Genomic DNA, 27,612 nt, shown 5'->3' with positions numbered 1-27,612 from the left:
TAATAGTTAATAAGTATCTAAGGGCAGTGGATCTTTAGCCACTCAATAGTATGAAAAAACATCATTGAAAAGCTTACCAGATTACAGTAATCTGGTTTTTTAATTTTTAAAATTCAAATTATCTTATAAACATAAGTATAAGAAAAAAGCTGGAGGGCATGAAAAAAAAACCTAGCTTGCACTTCCATTAAAAAAAACTAGCCCATTTCCCCTTCAAATTTATATGCGTAGATATGGCACACAACAGAATGGCAGAAACAGGTTGTGGTGCAGCATCCTCATCGTTATATGCACAAGGTTAGTCCTCGTATGACTCAGGTAGTGCAGTATCTACATCTCTACATCAACACAAAGCTTATAAAACAATTGCAGCTGTGTACATGCTAGCACGTCGAAATATGCCTGAGTAATTGTTATTTGGCCGCTAATTGAGACGATGACAGGGGTCAAAATCTAAGAACTAAAAGTGGAGTTATATACATCTTCACTCTATGACATCTAATTCTGGGCTCTGAATCAGGTTACACACAAAAATATATATATCTTCAATCGCAGTAAGGTGGCTATAATGCAGCTCGTCCTTGGCCCTTGGGCAGCTTCTTGGTCCCAGCTGTGCAAGAGGGGGAAATGGCTTTAGTAACCATAGGAGATACAACCTGAACCAACATGCATGAAATAATAACATCAAATCCACACTTACAGTCATCAACGTCTTTTAGTTGATAATAGTGTGGTGCTATTTCTACCAGCCAGTCGGGCTTCAATTCTGTTACCTGCAGTGTTCATATCATACCACAATCATTCAAATGAACTACACGTTTGTTATTTCTGAAATTCTGATTTAGTTGAACAAACCTGACGCATATACTCTTTTGTTGTAAGGACTAATTCATGGTATATTACCCACCGAGGAAGTACCTGCATTCAATAAACAATACAACAAGATTTTAGAACAATAACTTGCAAACACAGGACTGTCATATCGAGGATAAAAACAAAAGAAAGGCAGTAAACAAAAGAACTTGCCTGTGCTAATCCAGAACTAGGATGGATAAATACAGTTTGAGGATTCTTCACAGTTCTATATGAACCATTCTTCTGCAACCGTGCAGAATGATGGAAGAAACCTACATTACACGAGTACTTGTGTTAAAAGAGAAGATACACTAAACAAATTGCAAACAGGATGCTCAAGCCACACACCTGATGTTATAGCCTTTTTAATAGCATCCAAGTCACTAGCATTTGATGAAACCTCAATCTCAACTCTTTCTAGAAGTCCTTCCAGTTGATCACGAATATCTCTTGCCCTTTTCATGCTGCGGACCTGGTTTATTCAAGGAAAAGAAAAGGTGTCATGCAAGATTGCAGAACCGATGATGACAGCATAATATTGACACGATGCATAGATCTTTATGATGTGACCAGCAAGAAAGTTAACTAAGATGTTTATATGCATTATACTCCCTCCGGTCACTATTATTTGTCGCTTCCGATAGTCGAAGGGTGCAGTTGCAAGTCATTTTAACTGTCCAAAACTTCAAATAATTCCAACCAGAGATAATATCGGATATGATGGCCAGTAGAAAATCCAATCATAATGTTTACAAATTGTAGGTATATTTATAAATGTGGAGAGAATGTTATAGCAAACCAGCCCTGCTCATCACGAGTTCCCACATCCCCTTCGGTTCCCAAGAAAAGTTTCCTTCCTTACATCTGCATCCCACCCCCCACCCTCCCTCCCCTTTCCCATTTCAGACACCAGCTGTCCAGGAGGATTATCAACCCAGTAGGGATTTTTAACTTCAACCATCCAATGATTCCTTAGGTGTAGGTCTCAACATCAAGTGAGGTGAAAAAAGTTTCCTGTCCCTTCTTATGGTGCATCTAGTATTTACTACCGTTTGTTCTGGCATCATTTCATTTTTTTTATCAAGGTCATGTTTGCAAGTGATGGATGTAATAAATCCTTCTAAATAAATCCAGAGTTCACTAGGACAAGCCCACCTATGAAATCCCTCGCTCAAAAGTTGAAGTTAACTCCAGGTAAAGAGGAATATTCTAACACCAGGCATGGATAAAAGCTTGAAAAATACAGAAACATCATCAAATGCATTTCCCTTGCACTAGAGACCAAAACTTATACTATTAGGCAAGTAGCAAGAGTTAATCGTATGGTACTCTCTCCGTTTAGAAATGTAAGAATTTCTAGTTTTGCTTAGATTCATATGGATGTTAATGAATCTAGAGTTCTAGACACATACATAAACCAAATACATCGATCAATGAGACATTGTTAGAAACCCTTACAATATGAAACAGAGTATAACTATTGGGTGAATGGGGGTTTTGAGAGCAATTATAGAGGGTGTCATGTGATGTGCTGCTGGAGCCAAGCATTATCTGGAACTTGTCTCTAGGCATGTTTAGGCTTACAACATTTGTTTCTTTTGAGGTTTTTGTGTTCGTAGACTTAGTTTTCTTTTTTCTTTAATGAAATGTTATCCATCTCTCCTGTGTATTTGAGAAAAAAAAATGGTCTTGCACAATCAACCTTATTTATCTTTACTACTATAAAAGCCTCTAGTGGTGGTGGCAGTGAATCTGTCACCACCACCTACTCCTATTGCATTTTTACAATTTACCCCTTTAACTTCGTGATATTAAAAATCAATCAAAGCTAGATGGATATTCACATAAAATCAAATTGACATGGATATTTCCCCTGTAAAAAAGATGGTCACATATTTCATGAAAAATATTTTTCTATTTATTCTAGGAATAATATAATATGTTTTTATCCTTTACAAAGCACAAGCATTCAGCTAGTATATATATAAAAAAAACAATGTTCTGCAATTGACACCCCTTAAACAACTGATGTTTACCATTTGCTAACTGCACTAATGGTTAAGGTATTGGAGTACAAAACATAGAAACATTAAAATCACAATGGTCATTCCACCTTCAACCAAAGTACACTATGGCCTATGATAGAGGCCAATACAGCCTCCATCATCCATTCAACACAGGAAATATTAAAACACAGCTAATTACAATGAATGAATGGAACAGAAAAATACTGGGACAAGGTATATATGAAAAAAAAAATACATTGCTTATAACTACTATGTCTAAATAAAAAATAGGTAACTACTAGAAATCTGGTTTACAAGGAATTAAAACTGACCTGTATATAGTTTTCATAGCACCACTGTGTTGAATAGTCTGTTTCTTTCCATGAGTTGTAAACCTAGAAGGAACAACAAAGAAATTAGCCCTTGATTGCTTAAATCCTATGGGCTGCACATGCTGAAAACAGTACAAGGAACGATAAGAATACATTGAGTAGCGCTATATGATCCCCAACATTGCCTGTGTGGAAGTTCAACCTTGCATTGTCTGCATGGACTTGTTTGTCCTTTGGACGATAGAATATAGAATTGCCAACTGACAACATGGATGCAATGGAGATGACCTCATCAGAGCACTTGTATTTCTCCGAAGCTACGATCATCTTTGACAGCATAGGATCCAATGGAAACTCTGCCATTCTTCTTCCAGTTTTGGTCAATTCTCCACGACTGTTGAGTGCACTGAGAGCAAAAAGTTGTTCCAGGGCCTTTAATAGAGCCTCTGATGGAGGTGGGTCCATAAAATCAAAATTAACCAAGTCATGAATACCAAGACTCTTAAGAGTAAGAACAACATTTGCAAGGTTGGTTCTTTGAATTTCTGGAACAGTATTGTCCTCAAGGTCATGCATATAGTTATAACTTGTGTACAGGCGGAAGCATTTTCCTGGTCCAGTTCGTCCAGATCTTCCTGCCCTCTGGTTTGCTGATGCCTTTGAGATAGGGTTGATAAGTAGAGATTCCATTCCTGTTCGGGGGTTGTATGACTTAATCTTACAAAAGCCTGGATCAACGACATACTTTATACCATCAATGGTCAATGAAGTCTCTGCTATATTAGTGGCCAGAACAACCTTCCGAGCACCCTCTGGGGTGGGCTCAAATATCTTAGCTTGAAGCTCAGTAGGAAGATTTGCATATATAGGACAGATAATTAGTTCTGCAATCTTTGTGCCTAAGCCTCTTGTTCTATGTTTAAGGATTTCATCAATTGTTTCAATTTCTTCTTGTCCTGTAAGGAAGACAAGGATATCACCAGGGGATTGTGTCACATGTATCTGCAAAACAGTGACAATGGCTGCATCTATATAATCTGCTTCTGGAGCTTTTGTATAATGAACTTCAACAGGGTATCGTCTCCCAGGTATCTTGAAAATAGGAGCTGAATCAAAATAGTCACTAAATTTTTCTGCGTCAAGGGTTGCACTTGAAATGAGCAACTTTAGATCTGGCCGAAACCGTGAAATATCCTGCAGACAAAGCGTTACACACAAGTGTGACTGACCATGTGTCTGTTCTTATGGGAACATGTAGAGCATACAGCAGGAAAGCTAACCTTCACCAAACCAAATAAGATATCAGTAGACAGTGTACGCTCATGAGCCTCATCAACCATAACAACACTTCACCAAAAATAAAACAGATATGAGGTAAGGCTAATATGGCAAATCATTTTGGTCAGGAAAAAAGAGGCTATCCTAAGAATACCTATAGCTTGCCAAATCTGGTTCACCAAGAAACTCCCTCAGAAGCATGCCATCAGTCATATACTTAATCAATGTTTTCTCCGACGTGCAATCCTCAAACCTTATAGAGTAGCCAACCTGTTCAGTGGGATTAAATAATTAAATGTAATGATTTTTGTAGAAAATTAAGATGGTATGACACAATATCAATGACACAAAGTCACAAACATATATGGCACTCTATAATGTGATGTGACAACTGTGAAAAGAACAAACCTCATGTCCCAGTTTAACACCCATCTCTTGGGACACCCTCGCTGCAACACTCATTGCTGCAACTCGACGAGGCTGTGTGCATGCAACCTGCAATTTACAAAATTAGTGTTTTGAGCTTGCACCACATAGGGGCTATTAAGTCACTAACCCTACAAGAATTTCATTGAACCAGATATTGAATATTAGCAACTCGACGAGGCTGTGTGCATGCAGACTTTTGGGCACATTATATCAAATAAACTATTTCCAGTACATCATATGTGCATTAGTGACTTCCTAGGTATAATGAAATAGAACCCAAATGTCTCCATTATTAATAGAATACCTTTCCTTTTGCTGTATATCCAGCTTCATGAAGATACTGAGGTATTTGTGTTGTTTTGCCAGAGCCAGTTTCTCCCACTATGACAATAACCTACAAGGAATTATGCCTAAAGATTTCAACACGGCAACATTGCAGGCATATCAAACCATAACCAAATAGAAATAACTACACCAGAGAGGGCAGATTTCTTTTTTTCGTTGATGAAGTTAAAACTGGGATGGATTGTGGAAGTTTCATCAATTTAAATAGTATGGATTCTGTACGCCAAAGGAGTGACATTAAAATTGTTATTTATTCTAAAACAGTTTGTGGGAGTTTAGTGCCAAATATATTATTCGTTACTAGCTAAATGTTAGTGCTTTATACGGATAAAAGAAAACATATTATAATATTGCCTTAAATGAATAAACATATGTTTCCATGAAATGTGTTACCCATCTTTGTTCTATAGGGAATATTCAACTTAATTTCATTTTATACGTAGCTATCCATTTGGATTTAATCGTTTATTAATATTAAGAAAGTTCAATGGGTTATTTGCAAAGTTTACAATGGGAGGTGGGGTGGCAGACTCATTACCACCACCACTACCTTCTTTTAAAGGAGTATAGATATTGATTAAAAGAAACCTGTCACATAAGTTTGAACCAATGCAAACCTGATACTCTTCAACAGCCTTGAGCAGTTCATCCCTGAATTTATAGATTGGAAGAGTTTTCCGCTCATCCTGGTTCAAAGAAACATGTTGGAACTTAGAACAGAAACCAAAGTAAACAACTGAAGGGACTATACCAAGCTATTGTTATATTCTGAAGTAGATAGTTGTGTTGGAACTTGTAAAAAAAGTTACATCTAATATTTTGCATTCAACCATTCACAAAATCTGGTCACACACACCTGGAGCTCCCTTTTTAACATAGCTTTTTCATCAGCATCCTCTTGGTCTGTGTCTTCTTCATGCTATAAGTAAGCTATGTCAGTCAAACATCTTAAATTCATTTGAACTGGAGAGAACAAAAAACAAGTGACCAACTACCTGTGTTCCTTCTATGACTGATGATTTAACAAAATCAATGCCATCTTCGAATACATACCTAAGAAAGTGAACAGGAGTACAGTCAACAATCAGCTGTTAAACAACAGTACAGTGAAGGCTATCGAATCCATCAATGTCATGAAACCAGAAAAGTTAATTTCAACTTATTAAGCCTTCAATATGGAGTTCTAGTCCAGTTAAATTCCCAGAAAATGGCATGCAGTTTATTAAGTATTAATGGCTAAGACCAAACTAGTTAAGTAACAAAACTTCAAAAAAATTCCTAATACTCCCCCCATCCCAAATATAAGGAGTTCTAGAGCTGGGCACGGGTATTAAGGAAGTTGGTAGAGTTAATTGGGGGAAGGTCATGATTTGGTTGAGACAACAAAGCAGGCAGGAAACTTTAGTGGTGGAAGTTTGTAATTGGTTGAAAAGAGAGTGTAGATGTAGATGTTATATTTTGGGACAAATTTTGAATGCTGGAAGTGGTTATATTTTGGGACGGAGGTAAGTTTCTAGTTTCTACAACACCAAAATCCAACAAATTTGAGATAATTATGACATGGGAATAACCCTAATGTTCTCTTATAATATTTTCGAATGAATAGTTCAGAAGGCACCAAAACATAATAACCAACTTACTGATAATCATCAGAAGACCGCTTCCTATCTTTTGATCCAAATTGCAGTTTAGACTTTCCTGAAACAAGTATAATTACTCAAGTTAGTACTTTGTTAAATACACAGCACAGAGCTGTAGCAAATTAGCAATATGCTCTGAAGGCACAAATACTTTAAGTTCAATGTTATTTCCAAACATTATACCTATTTGGTGCTCTTCCCATGCTTCCTGTTCAGCAAAAGGATTCATTTTATCCCGGGCCTCAGGATCTCTGCATGTACAGGAAGAAAATCAAGATGTGCAAAGCCAGTGCAGATTACACTTTCATCCATAAATCCCAAGAAACTATAACTTACTTGTAACGCTGCATTGCTACAGAGAATCTCTTTTCTTGATTGACACTATCACCCATATCATAAGCTTCAGGCATTTTGTACTGAAATAATATGATTATGATTTCATGGTATTAGATATATAATGTTGAGAAAATATTGCAGTAATTTTATAGTCTTATTAGCCTGAATTATAAAAAAGATTGTTGGAAGAGTTCCGTACAGGAATTGTTCCTAAACATGATATGGATATAGGTTGTTTGTGATTGACAAACGAGCATGATTGCATGGCATCTGATTGCCGTTGCAGTCAGAACAACTCACGCTGCATATAAATATTTCATCAATTATAGGAAACGGGAACATATTACAATTTTTGTACAACCAATGAACACTTAATGTTCAATAGTAACCAAAGATTCCAGATTCCTTGATGGATACATTTTTTTGATTCTCTCCCTCCGCTTTTTTTATTTGACGCTATTGAGTCTTGGGTCTACGTTTGATCATTCATATTATTCAAACAATTTCTATAATTATTAATTATTTTGTTCTGATTTGATCTATTACTAAAGGAACTTTAAGAATAACTTAATTTTTCATATTTGCAAAAGAGAATTGAATAAGACAAACGGTCAAACGTACATCGAAAAGTCAACAACATCAAATAAAAAAAGCAGAGGGAGTATTCTGCAAAAGTAGCAAAGCGGATAAGCTACCAGTTACTACATTCCTAATAGAACCCTTAAAAGAAACAAATATACTTGGCAAGGAGTGATAGTAGCAGTCTACTTACCATGTAGCCATTGTTGTACTTAACTTAATCTAGACAGAAAAAGAAACGCACCTCAGCAACATCATCTGCACTCTCAACATGCTCCTTGACAAGATCATAAATCTTCTTTTTGTATCTAAACACAGGAAGCATCAGATGCCAAGGTTATTTGGACATGCACATTCTAAAATCTATATGCATGCATCTAATAAATAAATAAGTTCATAGGAACATATGTCAACCACCATATTGGAATATTGTTGGTAAAAAAATAGTAGCAGAGAATAGTTTGCATAGGACTTAGAATTGTCACCTGAACTCTTTTTCTTCGGCCTCAGTTAGTTTGACATCCTGAAAAATGTACTCGTGATCTAGAATTTCATCCCTGCAATGAACACCCAAGATATCATAAGTTAATATCTCTACCAGTTCGAAAACATGAAGGAATGAAGTTAGCAAAAATGAACCTCTAACAGGATTTCATCCCTGCAATGATCTTGTACTGAACACTGACCTGATTTCATCAATTTTTTTGTCCCTTCTCTTCTGTAAGTAAGCTTGCCTTGAAAATTTTCTGCAAATTGGTTTGAAAAGAAGAGTCAATTGTCAAAGAATTGTTCAGTATTATAATGTGGCTTTTTTATCAATTGCATAAGGAAGGTAGATTCTAGAAAGTGCTTCAAATCAACACAGGGGTGAGAAGCGGGCAATTACAATCAGTCTCCGGTAATTAATATATGACCATCTATAATAAACAACCACATGTATTTAGAGGACAATTCAATGCTGTTTGATCTCTCTGATCTGGCTATAATGACAGATGAAACTCCTGTAGTCAAGAATCAAAATTGTGATTTATCTGTATACTACCTTTTCTAGATATTTACATGTGAGGATCGATAATTTATCACATGGAAAAACTAAAAAAATGGAATAGCAACAACCTTCTCAGCTCAATTTCATGAACCAACAAATTCAGCATGTTCACCCAAAACTGAAGCTCTTTCAGAAATGCGCACAAATCTTCTCATGAATCACTGATAGGATCAACTATTTTGGATTGCCAGGGTTTTCATTAGTGTAACTGACTTATTATGAATTCAAGTTTCAAACTGATTTGTGACACATGGTGAGAACATACAAAAATACGAGGAAAAAGACAACAAAGATTGCAATGGGAATAAAACCTCAAATCTGAAGTGTCATTGTTGTCCATTGCCTGAGATCTCCTGGTGATCTCCTCTGTCAAAAGATACCAAATCAATACATTTCACAGTGATAACAACGAAGCAGCTAATCTTTGCATGACCAACTAGCCATACCTTGTTCCTCCTTAGATAATTGTCGCTCCATTAACTATAGAAAATAAAGCATGAAAAAAGTATTAGCTAAAGGAACCAGATCAACTCAAGGTTGTCCCTTTGTTACTGAAGATCTATATTTGACTACTAATTATGTGCTCTCACATTTAGATTGTTGAATTGAGTTTAATGAACAATTGAACATAATAATCTCCCTGAGCAGATAGCTAAGGTAATACAATTCAATAAAACCAAGATATAACAAAGATGCCTGAAGAGGTGCTGGTTGCAAGTTAATTTAGCTATGCGGCTTCCTAGGCGATGCAGGCCAAACCAACTGAAGGAACAAGGCTACACCTTGCTCCCTCCTATGTATATGACATTTAGAATTTTGTGTTGAACCTTTAGAATATTGATGTAGCAGGATAGTGGGCCATCCATAATGATCCAAAAACAAATATATTAGCAAGTCACTGACACCAAACTGACAGTTCTCACTTTAAAAATTAAACTCCACATGTGACAAGCCAGCTCTCTGATCAAGTAAGCCTTGTTATTGCTCTAGTTAATTTCTCCTGGGGTTTCATTATCGATGAACATACATTTTGCAACACTAAGGAAGTGTAACACAAGAAAACATCTGATTGACCATTAGTTCAGAAAACAATTTGATATGCGCTAGCTTAAATAAGATCAACTACAGGTTCAGATGGATACGTGTTTTCCGAAACATCCAGGAGACATGACCATTAGGTATCAATCGGTGTTCCTAATTGGACATCTCTGTATCCAAATAGAAAAATTATTCAGGAATTTTACTTCAACATTTACATCACTACCAATCTAAATATCATTACTTACTGAAGTCAGAGCTATACCTCTGTGCCAAGATGGCATTGCTCACATCTTAGTTTTTTGCTGATACACTTAACTAGATTGTCTAGTCAGGTTAGAAGTAAAGTCTTGCTCATACATGGGAAGGATGCCAATCTACGTGAATACAAAATAAAGCAGAGCTAAGAGGCATTGCAGAATTTGCAATTACCACAAAAGATTGATTCGTAACACAAGAATCAAGCCTACCAGAGGGGGTGAATGGTAGAATTACAAAAACCAAATCATTTGCGGAATAAAAAGATACCTCTAATCTAGATGAAGTCCCGGAGTGCTCTCTTACAAACACAAAATGATTAACCGGACTTAAGTTGTAACATGCACAGAACCAACTGGTTTAATAAGCTAGATCTTTTCTATTACTGTTGTGCAAAATAATTGGAACAGAGATGAAGCCTAGTGCATTGGCCATTTATCAGGTTTACTCGGACAACTTTTAGGATACTTATTTCATCAAAAAGGAAGGCATAACATCACCATTTCAAGAGAGAGAAAAATTTCACATTGTTAGACAGTTGGAAAATACAAGAAATATCCGCTTTCTGGAAAGCTACCTTTCGAGTGTTGGCTGCATCTCTTTCTCTCATGTTCTTTTCGAGCTGAGCCCTTTCCTGCTGATCTCTTATCCTTTCTTGCTCTTCCTGAAAACCATCAAACATTGAATCAGATTCAATAACAAATGCTGATTGAACAACCATACTCTGAATCTTTTATGAAAAGGAAAATGTGGTTCCTGGAAGAACATACATCAGTGTCATTATCACCATCTTCATCATCCACCTCTTCTGTTCGTCTTCTCACATTCCTCCCCGCATCCTGTGTTGTTGTATCCTAAAACACAACAAGAGTTGAGTCGCAGGATCACAATATGTGAAAGGAGAATAACCAAAGCATGCTACTGCGCCTGCCTTACATTTGCATCATCATCATTCCCATCATCCTGGTCTTCCGCTTTCCTCCTAAAATGTTTTCTACTCTTAGAGGAAGTATTCGCGGAGCTCTTTCGGCTCGTTGATGTGAGGGTTTCAGCATCGTTGTCCTCCTCATCGGCCAACAGTTTGTAAGTGCTCTGTTTCTTCACAAGCTTTGCTGCCTCTCTTTCCTGTTTCTGGTAATTCTGAGAGAGGGAGGAAAAAACACAACGCATTCTATCAGCAAAGAAACAGTGGTTGCTAATCCACCAGAACGAGCAAGAAAAGAGGAGCAATCTGAGCATACGCTGATACCGCTGGCCTTCCGGGGAACCTTGCCGTAGATGTCCGCGGCGAAACTCCGGGTCTCCGCGGAAGAGGAGAACCCAAATTCGACGAGCTTCCCCACGAGGTCGCCGGTGGAAGAGCACTCCTTCGCTGCGCACACAGCATCAAACCCCAAACTTAGGGCATACGAATCCGGCACGACAAAAGGGGTGAAGAGAGCTAGCCAGCCGCCGCCTACCCAGCCTGATGACGTACTGCACGACGACGCTCTTGGAGTAGCCGAGGAGGGACATGAGCTTGTCGGAGACCCAGTCCCTGAGCTGCCCGTCGCTCGCCATGCCTGGCGCTCGCGGTAGCGCGTGGAAGGGGGGGGGCGCTCGGCTTAGGGTTCGGCGACGTGAGGATGCGGCCTTCCGCGAGCCGCCAACGAGCGAAGGGAAAAAGGAGGGGGTCCTAAATCCGCCGGCGATGAGGGATGTACTGGCGGCGCAGCGGGCGCACCACCGGAGCGGAGAGGGGCGGCGGCGGCGAAGTAATTTTCCAGGAGAAGAAAGAAAAATGTGGTGTTGCCTTGTCTCTATTGGCCCAAGTTTGTAAAGACTTCTGAACAATCCAAATTCAGAAATAGGGTTTGGGCTTTGGGCTTTCGGCCTTGGACCTTGAACCTTGGACTTTTGCTATTTTCCTTTATCTACTCATTTCTACTGTCTTGCCCACTCAGATCCAACCATTAGTATCTATCTACAGCCACGTTCGGCACCCGGGGCTAAGTTATTTAAACCTCTTGTTTTCCATAAACACGCTTTACGAACTATTTATAAAAACTTTCTATGAAAAAGTTGTTTTAAAAAATCATAATAATTATTTTATATTTTTTTAATAATTAATAATAATTATAATTATTTAATCATAATTAATTAATCATGTACTAATTAATTAATAGAGGGTGGGATAACTAACCCACCCTCCACCAACTGCCGAACATAGCTACAATCTGACTAGAGGATAGATTCAATCCAATCAGGATAAATTATGAACTAGATGATACCAATCGGTAACGGAAGTCGACTTTGACGCCCAAAGCAGCACTTAGCGTGGAGATAGAGTAGCGGGGACGTGACAACGGCAAGCGACACGGAGAGGTGGCACCCATGAGCAGTGTGGAGGAGAAGATACCGGTGAGCAACGCGTGGCGCTGACGAGTGAGGAGCCGACGTGCATAAGTCAACTACCGTCCATACGGAAGTCCATTTTCTAGGGTTTCCCATCTATTATATCAAATCAAAGGTCTAGATCATCCTCAATTCCTCTCCACCGTCTCATGGGCTACCGGCCCATGGCCACCTCACACCCATCTCTCATCGGAGGGAATATATATAAATATCACCACGTAAAAAAGTTACTATTATTATCTATTTGTTAATCTATATATATATATAATAGATGATATATATATATAACATAGTATGTCTAAAGCATACTCTCTTAAAATAAACTATTCTACACCCTCTCCCTTCTACGTCACCGGGCGCCTCTATCTTGTCCGCCTCGCGTGGCGCTCGCGTCACAGGTAAGTAGCGATGCATGATGGACCTCACGCGCGCCGGCGCGCGCCTCCGTTGAGATCGATCAACCGGGCGGAAGGAGCCGCGTGGCAGCTCGCTGTGGGTCATGCATGTGCCGTGCGTGCGCCACGCGTTAGCTAGCTGTACAATGGATGATCAATTGCATGCTGTCACGCACACGCGTTAGCTAGCTGTACACTGGACGATCAATTGCATGCAGTGGGTTGATGGGAGACAGAGTAAGCTGGTTAACTTCTCTACCGTTTCGCTTCCTATAAACTAATTTTTTAATTTTCAATCTAAGTTTGGAGCTGATTTTAAATTTATTAATTGAAGTTTCTTTTTTAATTTTAACTTTTAGATTACTAATACATGTATAAAAGTCTTATTTATAAATTATTTTTTAAAATATATCATTTGTGAAAAACACAAACAATCACACTCTAAATTTCAAGGATAAAAGCAACATGTTGCTGTCGAGCGACCACGCGCCCTGCCGGAAGGGTTTTGAGCTTTTTTCAATTCATTTGTCTATCACTTCCTTTTCTTTTGCCAAAGCCTAAAAGGATTTCCCTTTTTTAGATGTAAATAATGCTATCGCAATAGCGGTAGTAAGCTGCACCTATGTAGTAATAATGCTATGTTGCTATAAAATCTATAGTGTTACTATACAATTACAGTAACATCGAGATAGGAGTGCAGTAACATCGTGATACAAGTGCAGTAACATGTGCGTTCCAGTAACATCGTGATACAAGTGTAATAACATGTGTGTCGTTACTGCACAATTGCAGTAACGTTATGATAGAAGTACAGTAACATAATAGAATTACAGTAACATGTGGGTTACAATCTTGCAGTAACATTATAATAAAAATGCAGTAACACGACATGTGATTGTATACTGTTGGTATAGTACATCTAATACATGTAGGAGAGTTAAAAGATTGTATTCTCAATCTTTAAAGAGCAATATCTCGCGTGTCTTAAGTTATTTTTAAAAACCATTTTTACCACGATGGTTAAAAAAATGTGATTTAGAAAACTAGATCCGTCATGACTATATTTTGATGTTGTTACTGTATTTTATAAGTCGTGTTACTGTATTTTTACCTTCGTGTTACTACACTTTTCGGCTAGACGAGAGTGGACGAAGGTGGGGTGTAGGGGAAGGTCAAAGAATGAGTTTGACCGGCGGGAAGGAGCGTTGACCAGGCTAGGATGAGGGTTTTGGGCCCTTGGAAGGGGGTGGGAGAGGGTTTGAGCCTTATAAGAGGAGGGGGACATAGAATAAAGGGGTGCAAAACTAATATGTGCACCCCCGTAGAATAAGCTATTCTATGTACCCATCCCCCCTTATAAGGTTCAAACCCTCTCCCACCACCCAAAACCCCTTCTAGCCTGGTCAAACCCGTCATTTCACATTCCTCCACATCCCACCTTTTGTCAACTCCCGTCTATCTGAAAAGTGCAGTAACACGACGGCAAAAATACAGTAACATGACTTATAAAATGCAGTAACAACGTCAAAATATAGTCATGATGGATCTAGTTTTTTAAATCACATTTTTTAACCAATGTGGTGAAAACGGTTTTGAAAAATAATATAAAACACATGAGATATTGCTCTCTAAAGATTGAAAATACAATATTTTAGCTCTCTCACATGTATTAGTTGTACTGTAGCAACAATATACAGTCATCAATTCCCCACAACTTCTCCCCCTTTGGCATCAAGGCACCAAAAAGGAAGCATTGTAGGGTGGAATGAGGGGATCACTCCTCATCATCATCATCCTCGTTGTTGTCCTCATCAGTTTCTTCATCTTCTCCTTCGGATTCCTCATTTTCTTCCTCCTCGGTTTCTTCGTCACTATCTTGAGGAGCGCGAGAGGAAGAAGCACCGGCTGCTCTAGCGGCTTGCTCTGCTGCATACGCTACAAAGGATCAGTGTACTCTTCATCCTCAGACTCCGGTGGAATCTCATTCCCGCTGGCTCTCAGAATTTGATTGAGCTTACGCTCATTTGACTTGATCTTCACGGCATTTTTCTTGCAAATGTCGAATATCACTGAAAGCGCCCTCTTGATGGGTGAGGATGGAGAGGAGGCACGAGGCGGCTGGGAGGAGGATCCAACGGGGCGTCCTTTTGAACCAGTAACCTTGGGAGCTTGAGGGATCTAAGGACGGTATGGATAATGCTCGCACTCCCCCTTAATGAAGAAACCTGTGGCTCTTTGAATCATCAAGTGAAGAAAGAGAGCATAGGACATTCCTTTGGAGGGATCAAGAACAATAGCATGTATCTCATTCCAAATGTATTTCATGATGCTAAAAGGCTGAGCTGATGAGCGCATGCGTAGGAGTAAGGCAGCATGCCTAATAGTGAAAGCTGATTTGTCACCACTTTTAGGAGCAGCTTGAAAGCGAGCACACATGCATACACTAAGCATTATGTCGGGCCTAGATGCGCAAAGGTAAATGACGGAGCCGATGATTGAGCGATATACCTTGATGTCTATCTTCTTACCATTAACATCGAGGTAGAGGTGTCTGTTTATCGGCATTGGTGTTTTGATGGGTTTGGCGCCGTCCATGTCAAACTTCTTAAGGACATCTTTCAAGTACCTTGTTTGTGAAATGAACGTGCCATCCTTGAGTTGCCTTACTTGCAAGCCGAGGAAGTACTTCAATTCTCTCATCATGGACATCTCAAACCTCTTGGTCATGATCCTACTAAACTATTCACTAAATGAAACATTAGTTGAGCCAAATATTATGTCGTCGACATAAATTTGGCATACAAACAAATCATTTTTAAATTTTTTGGTGAAGAGAGTAGTGTCAACCTTCCCGATTTCGAAACCGTTCTTAGTTAGGAAATCGCGAAGACACTCATACCATGCCCTTGGTGCTTGCTTGAGCCCATATATAGCCTTGTGTAGCTTGTAGACGTGATAGGGATGCTTTGGATCCTCGAAACCCGGCGGCTGCTCCACGTATACCAATTTAGAGATTGGTCCATTTAGAAAGGCGCTCTTGAAGTCCATTTGGTATAACTTAAAATCATGCTTAGCGGCATAAGCTAATAGAATACGAATGGACTCAAGGCGGGCAACCGGCGCAAAGGTTTCACCGAAGTCAAGTCCTTCGACTTGAGTGAAACCTTGGGCCACTAACCGTGCTTTATTTCTTGTGACGACCCCATGCTCATCTTGCTTGTTCCGAAAGACCCACTTGGTCCCGATGACATTTTGCTTGGGCCTTTCACGAGAGACCACACTTCATTTCTCTTGAATTTGTTGAGCTCTTCTTGCATGGCCATTACCCAATCCGGGTCTCCAAACGCGTCTTCCACTGGTTCCAAAGATGAGACAAACGAGTAATTTTCACAGAAATTTGCTATTCGGGATCGAGTCATTACCCCTTTTCGCATAGCACCAAGGATGTTGTCCACCGGGTGATCCCTTTCTACGGTTTGATGAATTCGAGGATAGTGCACTATGGGGGCCAGAGCCGATTCTTGCTCACATGCGCCCTTGGCATCAATCTCATCCCCAAGGTCTTTATTGCCACCATCATCATCAACTTGTACGGGATCATCTTGGGTCGAGGGTTCTTGTTGAATGTCATGTTCTTGCTCTTGCTTCCCCTCAACCTCCCGGGGTCATACATCTCCAACGGCCTTGTTGTCTATATCCTCCCGTTAAATTCCAATTCCTGCATCATTCACTTCACATCCCTTGAGACCTCAACAATATCGATGGTTTTGTTGAAGACTCGGTAGGCACGTGCGTTTGCTTCGTATCCTAATAAGAACCCTTCATCTACTTTGGAAGGAAACTTAGAAGATCTAGGTCTTTTGCTAAGAATGAAGCATTTGCAACCAAAGACACGAAAGTAGGATACGTTTGGCTTTTTACTGATTAGAAGTTCATATGCAGTTTTCTTGAGAAGCTTGTGGAGGTATAAACGGTTGAGGGAGTGGCAAGCGGTGTTGACGGCTTTGGCCCAAAAGACATCCGGTGTCTTGTATTCATCAAGCATTGTCCGGGCCATCTCAATGAGTGTTCGGTTCTTCCTCTCCACAATCCTATTTTGAGGGGGATCATAGGGAGCGGAGAACTCGTGCTTGATTCCCTATTCTTCAAGAAAGTCTTCAATTTGGGTGTTCTTGAATTCTCCTCCATTATCACTCCGAACTCTTTTAATCTTAACTTCAAATTCATTTTGTGCCCTCTTGGCAAATTTCTTGAAGATTTCTTGAGTTTCGCTCTTGTCATAGAGAAAGAAAACCCAATTGAAGCGAGAAAAATCATCAACAATTACTAGACCGTGTTTCTTACCTCCCAAGCTTAGATAAGCTATTGGCCCGAGAGGTCCATGTGCAATAGTTCCAACGGTCTTGTAGTTATCATGATGTTCTTTGAAGGATGAATCCCGACTTGTTTCCTCGCTTGGCAAGCACTACAAACTTGATCTTTCTCAAAGGAAACATTAGGTATGCCAAGAATGTGCTCTCCCTTTAGAAGAGTTGACAAATTTCGTATTCCGGAATGACCAAGGGGACGATGCCAAAGCCATCCAAGAGTCGATTTGGCGATTAAGCAAGATTCGGGATTCACTCTATCGTTGTCGAAGTCAACAAGATAGAGATCTCTCTTTAATCTACCCTTGAACACCTCCGATTTGTCATCTCTCCTAAAGACAGTGACATCTATATACGTGAAAAGGCAATTGAATCCAAGTTTACACAATTGAGAAACCGAAAGTAGATTATAGATAAGCGACTCGACAAGTAGAACATTGGATAGGGATTGGTCCTTGGAGATGGCAATTTTACCTAAGCCCATTACCTTTCCTTTGCTATCATCTCCGAAGATTATGTCGTCGCAATCTCTGCTGTCCTTGTCGAGTAAAGTAAACATATTCCTTTCTCCAGTCATATGATTAGTGCATCCGCTATCGATCACCCAACTTGAACCACCGGAGGAGTATGCCTACAAGAGTCAGGTTAAACATGCAATTTAGGTACCCAAACCTTTTTAAGTTTGGGTCCCTTCACAATGTCAATCAATTCTTTTGGAATCCATAAGTTTGCCCTTTGCTTCTCATGTCTTGATCCAATGAAGAGAGCAACCACATTTCCACGGTTGTCCTTCATGATCTCACATGAGCCATACAAGAGTCTAAGCTTGGCCGGATCCTCATGTATTGAAGTCGGCTTTTGCTTATCTCTCCTGCCCTGCTGGGGTTGGACTGTCCGGCCTTGGGGCCCGAATCGTCCGGCCGGACCTCTCTGCCAGACAGAGGGGTCTGGTCGCACTGGCCGGCCCTAGTCGGACTGTCTGGCCTGGCCTCTCTAGCGGTCATGGCTTGAGCCGGACCGTCCGGCCCCTGGGACCGGACCGTCCGGCCCCTAGGACCGGACCGTCTGGCCTGGCCTTTCTGCTAGACAGAGCCAAGGCAGGACTGTCCGGCCCTGTCCGGCCTGCCTAACCTCAGTGCTCATTTTACCTTCCTCTTCAACCTTGGACTCCCCTTCCTTCACAAACACTAGGCATGATTTACCATTGATCATGACCCTTTTTGAGCTAGTATTTATGTTGGGGGAATATCCAAGACCACGCTTATCCTTATTGTGATGTGTGGTGATGGTCTTGAAGAGGGCTTCTTTGGATTGATAAGTTCGAATGCATCCGAACTTTACCAATGTCTCCAACCTCTCATTCTCCTTCTTCAACTCCTCGAGAGCTGCATCGTTAGTCTCAACAACACTTAAGTCAATAGTTTTGCATTTCTCACATTCAAGTATGGTATTGACTATTGTGTTGTCTTTAGAGTTGGAGAGGTTGCGCTTAAGATTGTCAATTTCATTTTCAAGACCATTTTGCCTCACATTCATGGACAAAATGGTTTTCTCAAGAATTTCATTGACATCCTTAAGATTGGTTACGGTTTGATTTGCTAGCATGAGTTCCTTAGACAACTCAATCAACTTCTCATCTTTTTCGGCAAGGACCTTTTCAAGAGAGTCATTTTCCATCCTCTCTTGAATAAGGAGATCCTCTTGCCTCTCAAGAGAGCATTCCTTCTCTTCTAGAACTTTCATGAGTTTAGCAATATGAATGAGAGCGGGCTTGCTAAAATTTCTAAGCATAGCATTATCATCATCATGGTCTATATCATCATCATCACTAGAGTCAACATGATGCTTAGGGTCAAGATATACCTTGCGCCCTTGCGCCATGAGGCACAACGGTATATGATCGTTGTCGTCGTCGCTCAAGTTGGAGAAGAGTCGCTCCATGCTTGATGAAGATATAGCCACGGTAGCGACGCCTTTGCTTTTGGAGTCGCTTGACTTGGGCTTCTCTTCTTTGTCGCTCTCATTGTCGCTTGAGAACCACTCTTCACCAATGCGAGCTCTCCCGAGCCTTCTCTTGAAGTACTTGGTCTTGCCCTTGCCCTCCTTGTTCTTAGCGAGCTTGGGGCAATCCGCTATAAAGTGCCCAATCTCCTTGCACTCATAGCATGCTTTCTTGGATTGTCTCTTGTATCAATCCTCATCCTTTCTCCCATAGCTCTTCTTGCGGAGTAATTTCTTGAATTCATGGACCAATAGAGCGAGTTCTTCGTCCTCACTGTCCGAGCCACTTGATCTCTTTTCTTGAAGCTTGAGGCTAGTCTTCTTTGCCTTGAATGCAACCTCCTTGTCCTTGGCTTGGACGGCATTTGTGGCGTACTTTTTGACTTCCTTGGCTTCTTCCTCCAAGAGTTCATGCGAGATGATCCTTGAGAGCACGTCACTTGGAGTCATTCTCTTGAAACCGTTTGACTCACAGATCAAAGTCACCAAGATAGGGTTCCTTGGTGAGATGGCCCGGAGCAAGCGCTTCACCACCACATGATCCGTCATATCTTCACTTCTAAGGCCACGGAACTTGTTTACAATAACCATCATCTGGTCATACATCTCTTGAGGTGTTTCGTCATCCTCCATCATGAACCTCCCAAGCTTCCCTTCAAGAAGTTCGATCTTGGATTCTCGAACCCCTCATGATCCTTCATGAGCAATGCGGAGTGTGTCCCAAATCTCCTTGGCTTCGTCAAGTTGATCAACCTTGTTGAATTCCTTCGGGTTCAAAGAGTTGAGAATCACGCTTGCCTCTTGAGCATTGCGGTGGATGAGAAGCTCTTGTGTCAGAGTGAGATCTTCTTCATCTTCCGGCATATCCTTCACACCTATGCGCACAACTTTCCAAACACTTGGATGCAAGGAGATTAGATAAAGTCTCATTTTGTGTTTCCATGCCCATAGTGAGTACTATCAAAGTAAGGTGCACGGCCGAAAGAGATAGAAATGTTAGAAGTATTGAGTTTAGAGTAGTCAAACTCAATAGAAGCTCTCTTTTTAGTAGATCCTTCTCCACCATCTTCATCTTTATGGTTGTTGGAAACGTTGCTAGTCTTGTCTTTCGTCTTGGATCACTTCAAGCATTTAAGTCTTTTAAGAAGAATCAGCTCTGATACCAATTGAAATCCCAGGGAGATAGCCTAGAGGGGGGGTGAATAAGCGGCCTAAAAATCTTTCGAAATGTAGCGGTTAGTAGGACCGGGCCGTCCCATCGGCGCTCTCGGGTTGCACCGAGAGCTCTGGCCGGACTGTCCGGTATGAACAACGGACCGTCCAGTCAGTGAAAGAGAAGGCTTTTTAGTCCTTTTTTCTTGGTGAAGTTCCTGCGAACGTGTAGTGTATGTGTGTTGAAAATGAACTCAGAAACAACACAGGAACATCTAGAAACGAAGTGAAGACACAAATGAGAACACGAGAGATTTTTACCCGAAGTTTGGATCCTTCGATCCTACTCTCCGTTGAGGCAATCCAATGAGCGAGATCTCTCTCAATCCTTTTCCTCTCTTGGCTTCTTCACACAAGATTGACACGGGTCTCCGAATTCACTCCTAGGCACTAGCAAGTCCTTGATCGACCACCAAGGTCAAGATCAACCTCTAGCCTAGTACTTGGATGCAATTCGCTCTACCCTGCAACCTTCTAAGAAGAAGCACAAGAATCCACTAGAGAACTTGCCTTTTTATCTTGCGGAGGTTAGGCGCCAACCTTCATAAACTTGATTCCGGGCAATCCACAAAGCTTGGAGGCTCGCAGGCGACGCCTATCCGTCTAGGAGCTTAAGCTCCAAGAGTAATAGGCCTCCACGTCTCCACACGCATCCATTTGGTCGCTCAAGATCACTTGAACACTTTCTTGAAGTCTCAAGAACTCTCAATGTCACTCACTAATCCCTTTCAACACAACCTAGGCTAGATTCTTTCTTTAATCACTCTAGGAGGTGTTGGGATTGGTGGGGGAGGCTTGGAGAGGGCTAGAACCAGCCTAGAAACCCTATGATTTGAACTGGAAGCCTCTCCAACGGCTAGAATCCCGAGGTGGATTATATAGGGCTGTCAAACGTCACATATCCGTGGGATAAAGTTGCATGCGCCGGACTGTCCGGGTCTAGGGACCAGACCGTCCAGCCCACACTTGGGTTCTGGTAGCTGCCTGGGCCGGACTGTCCGGTCCTGACCGGACTTTCCGGTTCAGGCTCTTTGGAAATTTTCTTTCCTAGCCTCTAGCACTCACTAGATCACTCACGGATGCATGTGTTGACTAGGTGACCCCTCTTAATAGTATGGAGTGTCCTAAGGCTCAAGGCGAAAAAGAAAAACTTCTTTCTAAAGCTTCAAATCCGTTCGCTCTTCGTCTTACGGGTCACTTCTAGTTTAACTTGAACCTTGCGCAATAGAGTGCAAGTCAAGCTTCGCTTTACTTCTCTGCAATCCCAAGCGGTTAGCGCACACATGCTTTGACTAGGATTGTCATTAATCATCCAAAACCCGCTTTAGGGGCTAGATGCATTTTCACCACTGGCCGAGCGTCTCCCTCCTCCGCTCCCCTATTTCCCCTCTCTAACCGGCGGGACCCACCCGTCGGTTCCCTCTCCTCTATTCTACCCGTGGCCCCCGCGGGTCAACCTCTCTCATTCCCCTCTCTCCCACCGACAGGCGGATCCCACCCGTCAGTGCCCTCCTCTCTCCTCCGCTAACGTCAGCAGCCCCAGTAATTGCGCAATAATTGATTTAGGATTTTTCTATTTGGCTAAAAACACAGTTAAACTTCTAAAATTCATAACTAATTCATCCGGTCTCCATTTAAGTCCATTCAAATTTCATTAAATTCATAAAATTGTCAAGAATCCATTAAAAATACTTTCTTTTACTGTTTTAGTAGTGTTTGTGCCTGTTTTATCTATTTTTATGCTTTGTCGCTTAGATTCGAATCGCGCTGAACCGCCGGTTTATTTCGAGATCGTCGCCGAAGTACCCCAGGGACCAGAGCAAGGCATGTGGCACTCATCTTTGATCATATTGAACCCATTATTGCAAATTATCTACATTATTTATTCAAACATGCATCGTTTTACTTAAAGTATTTATTGTATTTATTTTACGGGTAATCTATTATTATGCCGTTGTTTATCCAGCTTTATTTCATGATTACCAGGGGTAACTTGAGTAGAGTTAGGCCTAGGTTAATGCTTAACCATGCTTAGAACAAGTAGCTCATGAGATCACTCATTAATCATGATTAGTTGTGAATAGCTGTTAATTATGATTCATTACCTGGTTCGGGTTAATGCCAACAAAAATATTGCTTATGGTGGGTTGTGGGTGCTTAATATTGAGTGTCGCACCCATGACAATTAAGGACCGGTTCGCAGGAAACCCTGAAAGTTATTTTCGTGCTAACCACAAGCTAGAATGGGCAACGGTGTGATTTGGAGTGTAATTACGAACTATTCAACGTACCCAGGCAAGGATTAGCGTGATGGAGTATGGATGGGAGTCATGGTGTAACGATGGCCTATGCTGGTTCCGGATTCACCTAGGCACAAGAGGGGGCTGCCCGACATGGTGTAAAGGAGGGGCGAAACCTAAAGTGTGGTGCGATTGAATAGGGAGGGTTATGCGACGGGTCCTATCATAGTTCCCTTTCCAGTATGCCATGGTGGTATGTCGACGAACGTTCAAGTGTAGTAGGACTTTGTCTTGTGGGTACAGTAGTACACCTCTGATAAGAGTAAATCTATTCGAATAGTCGTGCCCATGGTCAAGGGCAAGCTACCAGCTTTACTGTGATTAGTTAAACCTTTTAATGACCTGGGTAAACTGGCTTTCACTTGGGACTTCTGCAACGTGGTGTAACGTTGAGTAGTGGTCGAGCCTGTCGTAACAAGGTGTAACGTTGGATAGTGTTTTGGTATTTTACAAATGTTATTTATTTCCTTATTCTTTAATTTATATAATTATCTTTATTTAGTTAAATCTCTGTTATTTATTTAGATACTGCTTTATTGCAATTAACCCTAGCCTGTCCTTGATAATCCTATGCATCATTTATTACCCTCTTTTTCGTGCTGCTTGTTGAACACGGTGGTCTGTACTCAGCCTTGCTCAATTTTCCCCCTTCAAAGTTAGAAGTTGAGTCCAATGGAGATGACTCTCAGTAGAGAGCTGTTCCGTCGTCGAAACTTTGCCTGTGGACTGGAGCCGTACCCGCTGGAGCTAGTCTACGTTATCTTTCCGCTGCATTTTTGTTAGAATAAATGTTATTTTCAGTTGTTTCTAAGAACGATGGTTATGTAATCTACATTGTCTTTTTTGTACCCTGGCTGTTCCTGGACAACGATTTTAATACACAATTAAGTTCAGAAATTCGTGTGAGAAATTTCTGGGCGTGACACTATCCCTAGTTACGGTAAAATAGCCTATCATAGAATAGAAGACCAAAAGTTGAAACCCTCATGCTCCCTCATCTGGTATCTACTCGTTCTCTCCTTGCCGTAGGCCTTAGGCATCAGCGATGGTGCTCACCCCCGAGCCACAACAATTGCTGGGGGGCTCGACGACAGGCTCACTGGGCACGGTGGCGAGGTGCACGGGGCTTGGCGAGCCCACGACTGTGCCCGATGCGCCAAGTCCCATGCCTAAACTCGTGTCCAATGCACCCATGTATTATTTACATTTGCAAGTATATATTCATAACTGACTTATAGTTTGCTAGTGTACCTGATCTAACCATGCTGTCGTCCTATTGCGTACCAACGTTGTCACGTCACATTCTTGGGTCATTTTTTTAATATAAAATTTTAATCGATATATTTATAATAAAAAATAATTTATAAATAAAAAATTATATAGGTATTTTGATGACTGGTAGCTATGACTGAATTAGGTGTTGTTTAGATGGGGCTAAACTTAGCCCTATGTCACATCGGATGTTTAGACAGTAATTTGAAGTATTAAATATAGACTAATAAAAAAACTAATTTCATAAATGAGAGCTAATCCACGAGACGAATTTTAAGTCTAATTAATCCATAATTAGCGCATGTTTAACATAGCATCACATAGGCTAATCATGGATTAATTAGGCTCATTTGATTCGTCTCGCGAATTTGTAACATACTCAAGCCTGTAAACCTGAATTTAATTTAAATGCATCTTGTGGTTGTGGAGTGATTTTAATTGTTTTTGATCTTAATCATCTCATCATCACATGCAATGATAGGCCTAGAGTCAAAAAACAATTAATTTGGTAGTTATATGCATCCAAAAATTCTACAAAAATTCCGAAAAATACCTTGATATGTCAGAAATCAACCCTCAAATTTTCAAAATTGTTCTTTAAGGTTTGCTAACTCGTTGATCTATTTTAATCTCTCCAAAAATCTAAAAAACTGCTTAACACATTCAAACTTGCTCTCTCTGTAAAAGTTATTTCAAAACCTCTTTTTGAAGTTTGGTTTCAGCCAAAGTCTTCTACTAACTTTCTTCTAACACCACGAGGAGTGGCACAACCTGGATCGCTCTCTAACCATTTCTTCTCTCCCTCCAAAAATCTAATCAGCTGCTAACTGCACTGTCAACGGCTGCTAACTATGCTGTCAACTCATATTTATCACTTCATTAAGCCTAACCCAGAGACTTCTAACCCAAACCACTACAGCACTTTTACTCTCTACATCACCCCTGACCAAGAGAATCACTAGGCCATGTTCCTTGCTGCACGAAATCTCTCTTCAATCCCCTTAAAAGATCCTTGGCAGACAACCTTACTTGACTTAGCCTCCAAGCCCGTTTCGAATTTCTTTCACTTACAAGTGGGCTCCATGAAAGAGTATATCAAGGCCTAGAGGGGGGTGAATAGGCGATTTAAAAAATAATTCTAAAAAGCGGAAGCTAAGACTTTTAAAAGTTCGGTTAGAGGCTTCAGAACTTCCGGCCTTCGGAAGTTCCGTTGATCTTCGGAACATCCGACAGCACCAGATCTAGAACGAGAAATGAGTAGATCTAGCCAACCAAACCTCAAATAAGCAAACCACCTCCAAGCTTTGCACAAACAGCAACTAGAGTATGCGCGGCAACCAAAAGCAAAGCTCAAATCACAAGTTAGAGAGATTTCACCACAAGTGTAGACGGAGACTTTTTACCGAAGTTTTAATCCTTGAGGAGATTGTACTCTCCGTTGAGGAGCTCAAACTTGAGCCGGGTTCCACAACCCTTTCCTCGGGGTTGCACTCGTGCACTCCCCCTCACTCGAGGTGTCTCTTCCATTTCGGAGGAGAGACCCAACCTTTACAAATCTTTCCCGGCGCACCACAAGAACTTTGGCGGCTCTAGGAACGACGCCTAGCTGTCTAGGTGTCCTCAACCACCAAGAGTAATAAGCTAGCAAAGAGATCTTAGGGATGAATCTAGTGCTCAAGAAATTTCTCACGAAGTCAACACCAAGCACTCAAACCAACCAACTCTCACACACACAAAATCCAAATCACTTAGATCCGTGGAAAGGAGGAGGTGAGAAAGCAAGGCTCAAAGTAAATCTCAAGAAATCAAGCCAAGGGCCAAGAGAATGAACAATAGGAGCAGCAGCCCTAGCTTGAGGGCTTGGGGGTATTTATACCCCCTCTCAAAAGATTCTCGCTTCGGAACTTCCGGAGGTCTCCTTCAGAACTTCCGGTCAGTCAAAAATAATAGCCCCCAAGACTTAGAGAATTCAAAGTCAACTGCGAAAAGTCAAGTCAACGGAAGTTTCGGTCAAGACCTTCGGAACTTCCGTGAATCGTGAATCATACAGAACCGATTCTGACTCCTTCGAAACTTCCGAAGGTCTCCTTCGGAACTTTCGTCAATCATACAGAACCGATTCTGACCCCTTCGGAAGTTTCGACAGTACCTTCGGAACTTCCGTAAATTCTAGCACAACTTCAAAAAGATAGCAAAAGATGCACTTCAAAAATATTTCCGAGCACCGGATTCATTCCTAGATTTCACTTGCGCACCCCTCTTTATAGTACGGCATTCCTAGTTGACTCAAATTCAAGGTAAATACACACGCCAGCACAAATATATCGATTTTACTTCTGTTTTCACGTGGGTGGCGCATCGACAGCTTTTTCATGAGAACTATTTATACCTTCACATTCTCGTACATAGCATTAGTCCTCATCATTTGATTGTCATTAATCACCAAAACAAATTAGGGGCCTAGATGCACTTTCACTCCACACCCCCTAGGGCCCACATGGCAGCCTCCCACTCTCTCCTCAAAGCAACCACCGCCCTCCATGCCTAATGGAAGCCCAAGAAAAACCATGATTGCACCAGCCACCTTCTCTCCCTCTCCCTGTCCTTGTAAGCATTTCGTCGAACACCTGGCGGGCGTCTTCTTTGGAGTAGAGAACAGCAGCCCCTAGCTTCCCACCACGCCAAACTGGGCCTTGTCCGCGAAGCAATGACATTAGTAGTCGTTGCAGGTGGGTCTAAACACCGTGTCCCTGTACCCATCGTCCACCTCGTGCCATTCTCCCCAATCGCCACCTGAGTACCACTCCATTGAGGGTAGACGAAGCCGTTCCGACCAAATCTTCACGTCCAGACCAAATCTCTTCCTCCATTACTCTTCCACGACACGAAGCAAAGCTCCTGACATGGCCAACCGTCCCATTACATCGTCGCACTGCTCAAGAACGGAGGAACAGAGTTAATGCCATAGACCGAGCTCACGGGCACCGCGTCCAAGCTCCACCTTTAAACCTGCCCTTGCACCAACAGGCTCTCCTACCTCGCCTCTTCACGTTCCAAGCGAACTCAGGGAAGGAAGCCCCTTGGGATGGCCGGAACGTGAGCGCCCATATCGGCGCCGGCGAGCTCACACCACCATTAATCTCCCTCTAGTGAGTCTCGCGAGAAACCGTTCATGTCATCTTTCTTATCATCCCTTAGAGAACCTATTTTACCCTTGTGCTCAGACGAAACACCACCGTGCACTGTCGCCTCTCCGACGTCCTTCGCGTTGAGCACAACACCGTCGCCACTACCCTCACCATCGTCGATGCTTTTCCTCCTCGGTTCGCCGTGTTGTAAGCTTCCTGGAACCCCTAGATACCCATTTCATGCATCATACTAGCCGAACCAATCAAAAATAGCGACATGCAGCGCCGCCTAACCAAAAGTCGCCGCTCGCTGCCGTCGTTAGTGCTGCACAGGCCACCGTCGTCGTCACCACGACCACCTATGCATTCGCCTTGACCTCCTCTACATTTTCTCTATTG

At 41.5% G+C, this 27,612-nt stretch overlaps 2 protein-coding genes across 2 annotated transcripts; both read right to left on the bottom strand.

Moving 5' to 3' along the window:
• Positions 1 to 167: 167 nt before the first annotated feature.
• Positions 168 to 11,912, bottom strand: LOC102701847 (pre-mRNA-splicing factor ATP-dependent RNA helicase DEAH1-like). The gene is made up of 27 exons (XM_006659249.3): positions 11,605 to 11,912; positions 11,386 to 11,516; positions 11,081 to 11,284; positions 10,915 to 10,998; positions 10,722 to 10,808; positions 9,295 to 9,328; positions 9,160 to 9,214; positions 8,487 to 8,546; positions 8,286 to 8,357; positions 8,045 to 8,108; positions 7,222 to 7,301; positions 7,069 to 7,136; positions 6,886 to 6,943; positions 6,241 to 6,298; positions 6,102 to 6,164; positions 5,863 to 5,931; positions 5,205 to 5,294; positions 4,880 to 4,966; positions 4,626 to 4,741; positions 4,474 to 4,540; positions 3,347 to 4,387; positions 3,194 to 3,256; positions 1,204 to 1,327; positions 1,027 to 1,127; positions 856 to 918; positions 701 to 773; positions 168 to 610 (listed from the first exon to the last, which is right to left on the bottom strand). Exons 1-27 carry the CDS (start codon positions 11,702 to 11,704, stop codon positions 564 to 566), a joined length of 3,159 nt encoding a protein of 1,052 aa, XP_006659312.2. The 5' UTR covers positions 11,705 to 11,912; the 3' UTR covers positions 168 to 563.
• A 4,748-nt stretch (positions 11,913 to 16,660) lies between these two features.
• On the bottom strand, positions 16,661 to 20,165 carry LOC121055202. The gene is made up of 6 exons (XM_040527146.1): positions 20,055 to 20,165; positions 19,577 to 19,970; positions 19,164 to 19,432; positions 18,432 to 19,070; positions 17,788 to 17,931; positions 16,661 to 17,071 (listed from the first exon to the last, which is right to left on the bottom strand). The coding sequence occupies exons 1-6, from the start codon at positions 20,163 to 20,165 to the stop codon at positions 16,661 to 16,663; spliced, it is 1,968 nt and encodes a 655-aa protein (XP_040383080.1).
• Positions 20,166 to 27,612: the final 7,447 nt, after the last annotated feature.

Source organism: Oryza brachyantha, chromosome 8, assembly GCF_000231095.2.
Source record: "Oryza brachyantha chromosome 8, ObraRS2, whole genome shotgun sequence".
In the NCBI taxonomy this organism is placed as follows: domain Eukaryota; kingdom Viridiplantae; phylum Streptophyta; class Magnoliopsida; order Poales; family Poaceae; genus Oryza; species Oryza brachyantha.
Note: the sequence above shows the minus strand (reverse complement) of the source record. Positions and strands in the feature narration are given on the sequence as shown.

Bases quoted from the DNA above. Each gene is read 5' to 3' on its own strand.
- LOC102701847 (XM_006659249.3), bottom strand. From the start codon at position 11,704: ATGGCGAGCGACGGGCAGCTCAGGGACTGGGTCTCCGACAAGCTCATG. The intron at 6,944-7,068 runs GTATAATGTTTG...TACTTGTTTCAG, and splicing joins ATGGGAAGAGCACCAAATAG to GAAAGTCTAAACTGCAATTT. The intron at 4,388-4,473 runs GTTAGCTTTCCT...CTTTGTCTGCAG, and splicing joins TCTTATTTGGTTTGGTGAAG to GATATTTCACGGTTTCGGCC.
- LOC121055202 (XM_040527146.1), bottom strand. From the start codon at position 20,165: ATGCCGGAAGATGAAGAAGATCTCACTCTGACACAAGAGCTTCTCATC. The intron at 19,433-19,576 runs GTGAGGACGAAG...GGCACTTTATAG, and splicing joins GAGATCAAGTGGCTCGGACA to CGGATTGCCCCAAGCTCGCT. The intron at 17,072-17,787 runs GTAATGGGCTTA...CTTGAAGAATAG, and splicing joins GAGATGATAGCAAAGGAAAG to GGAATCAAGCACGAGTTCTC.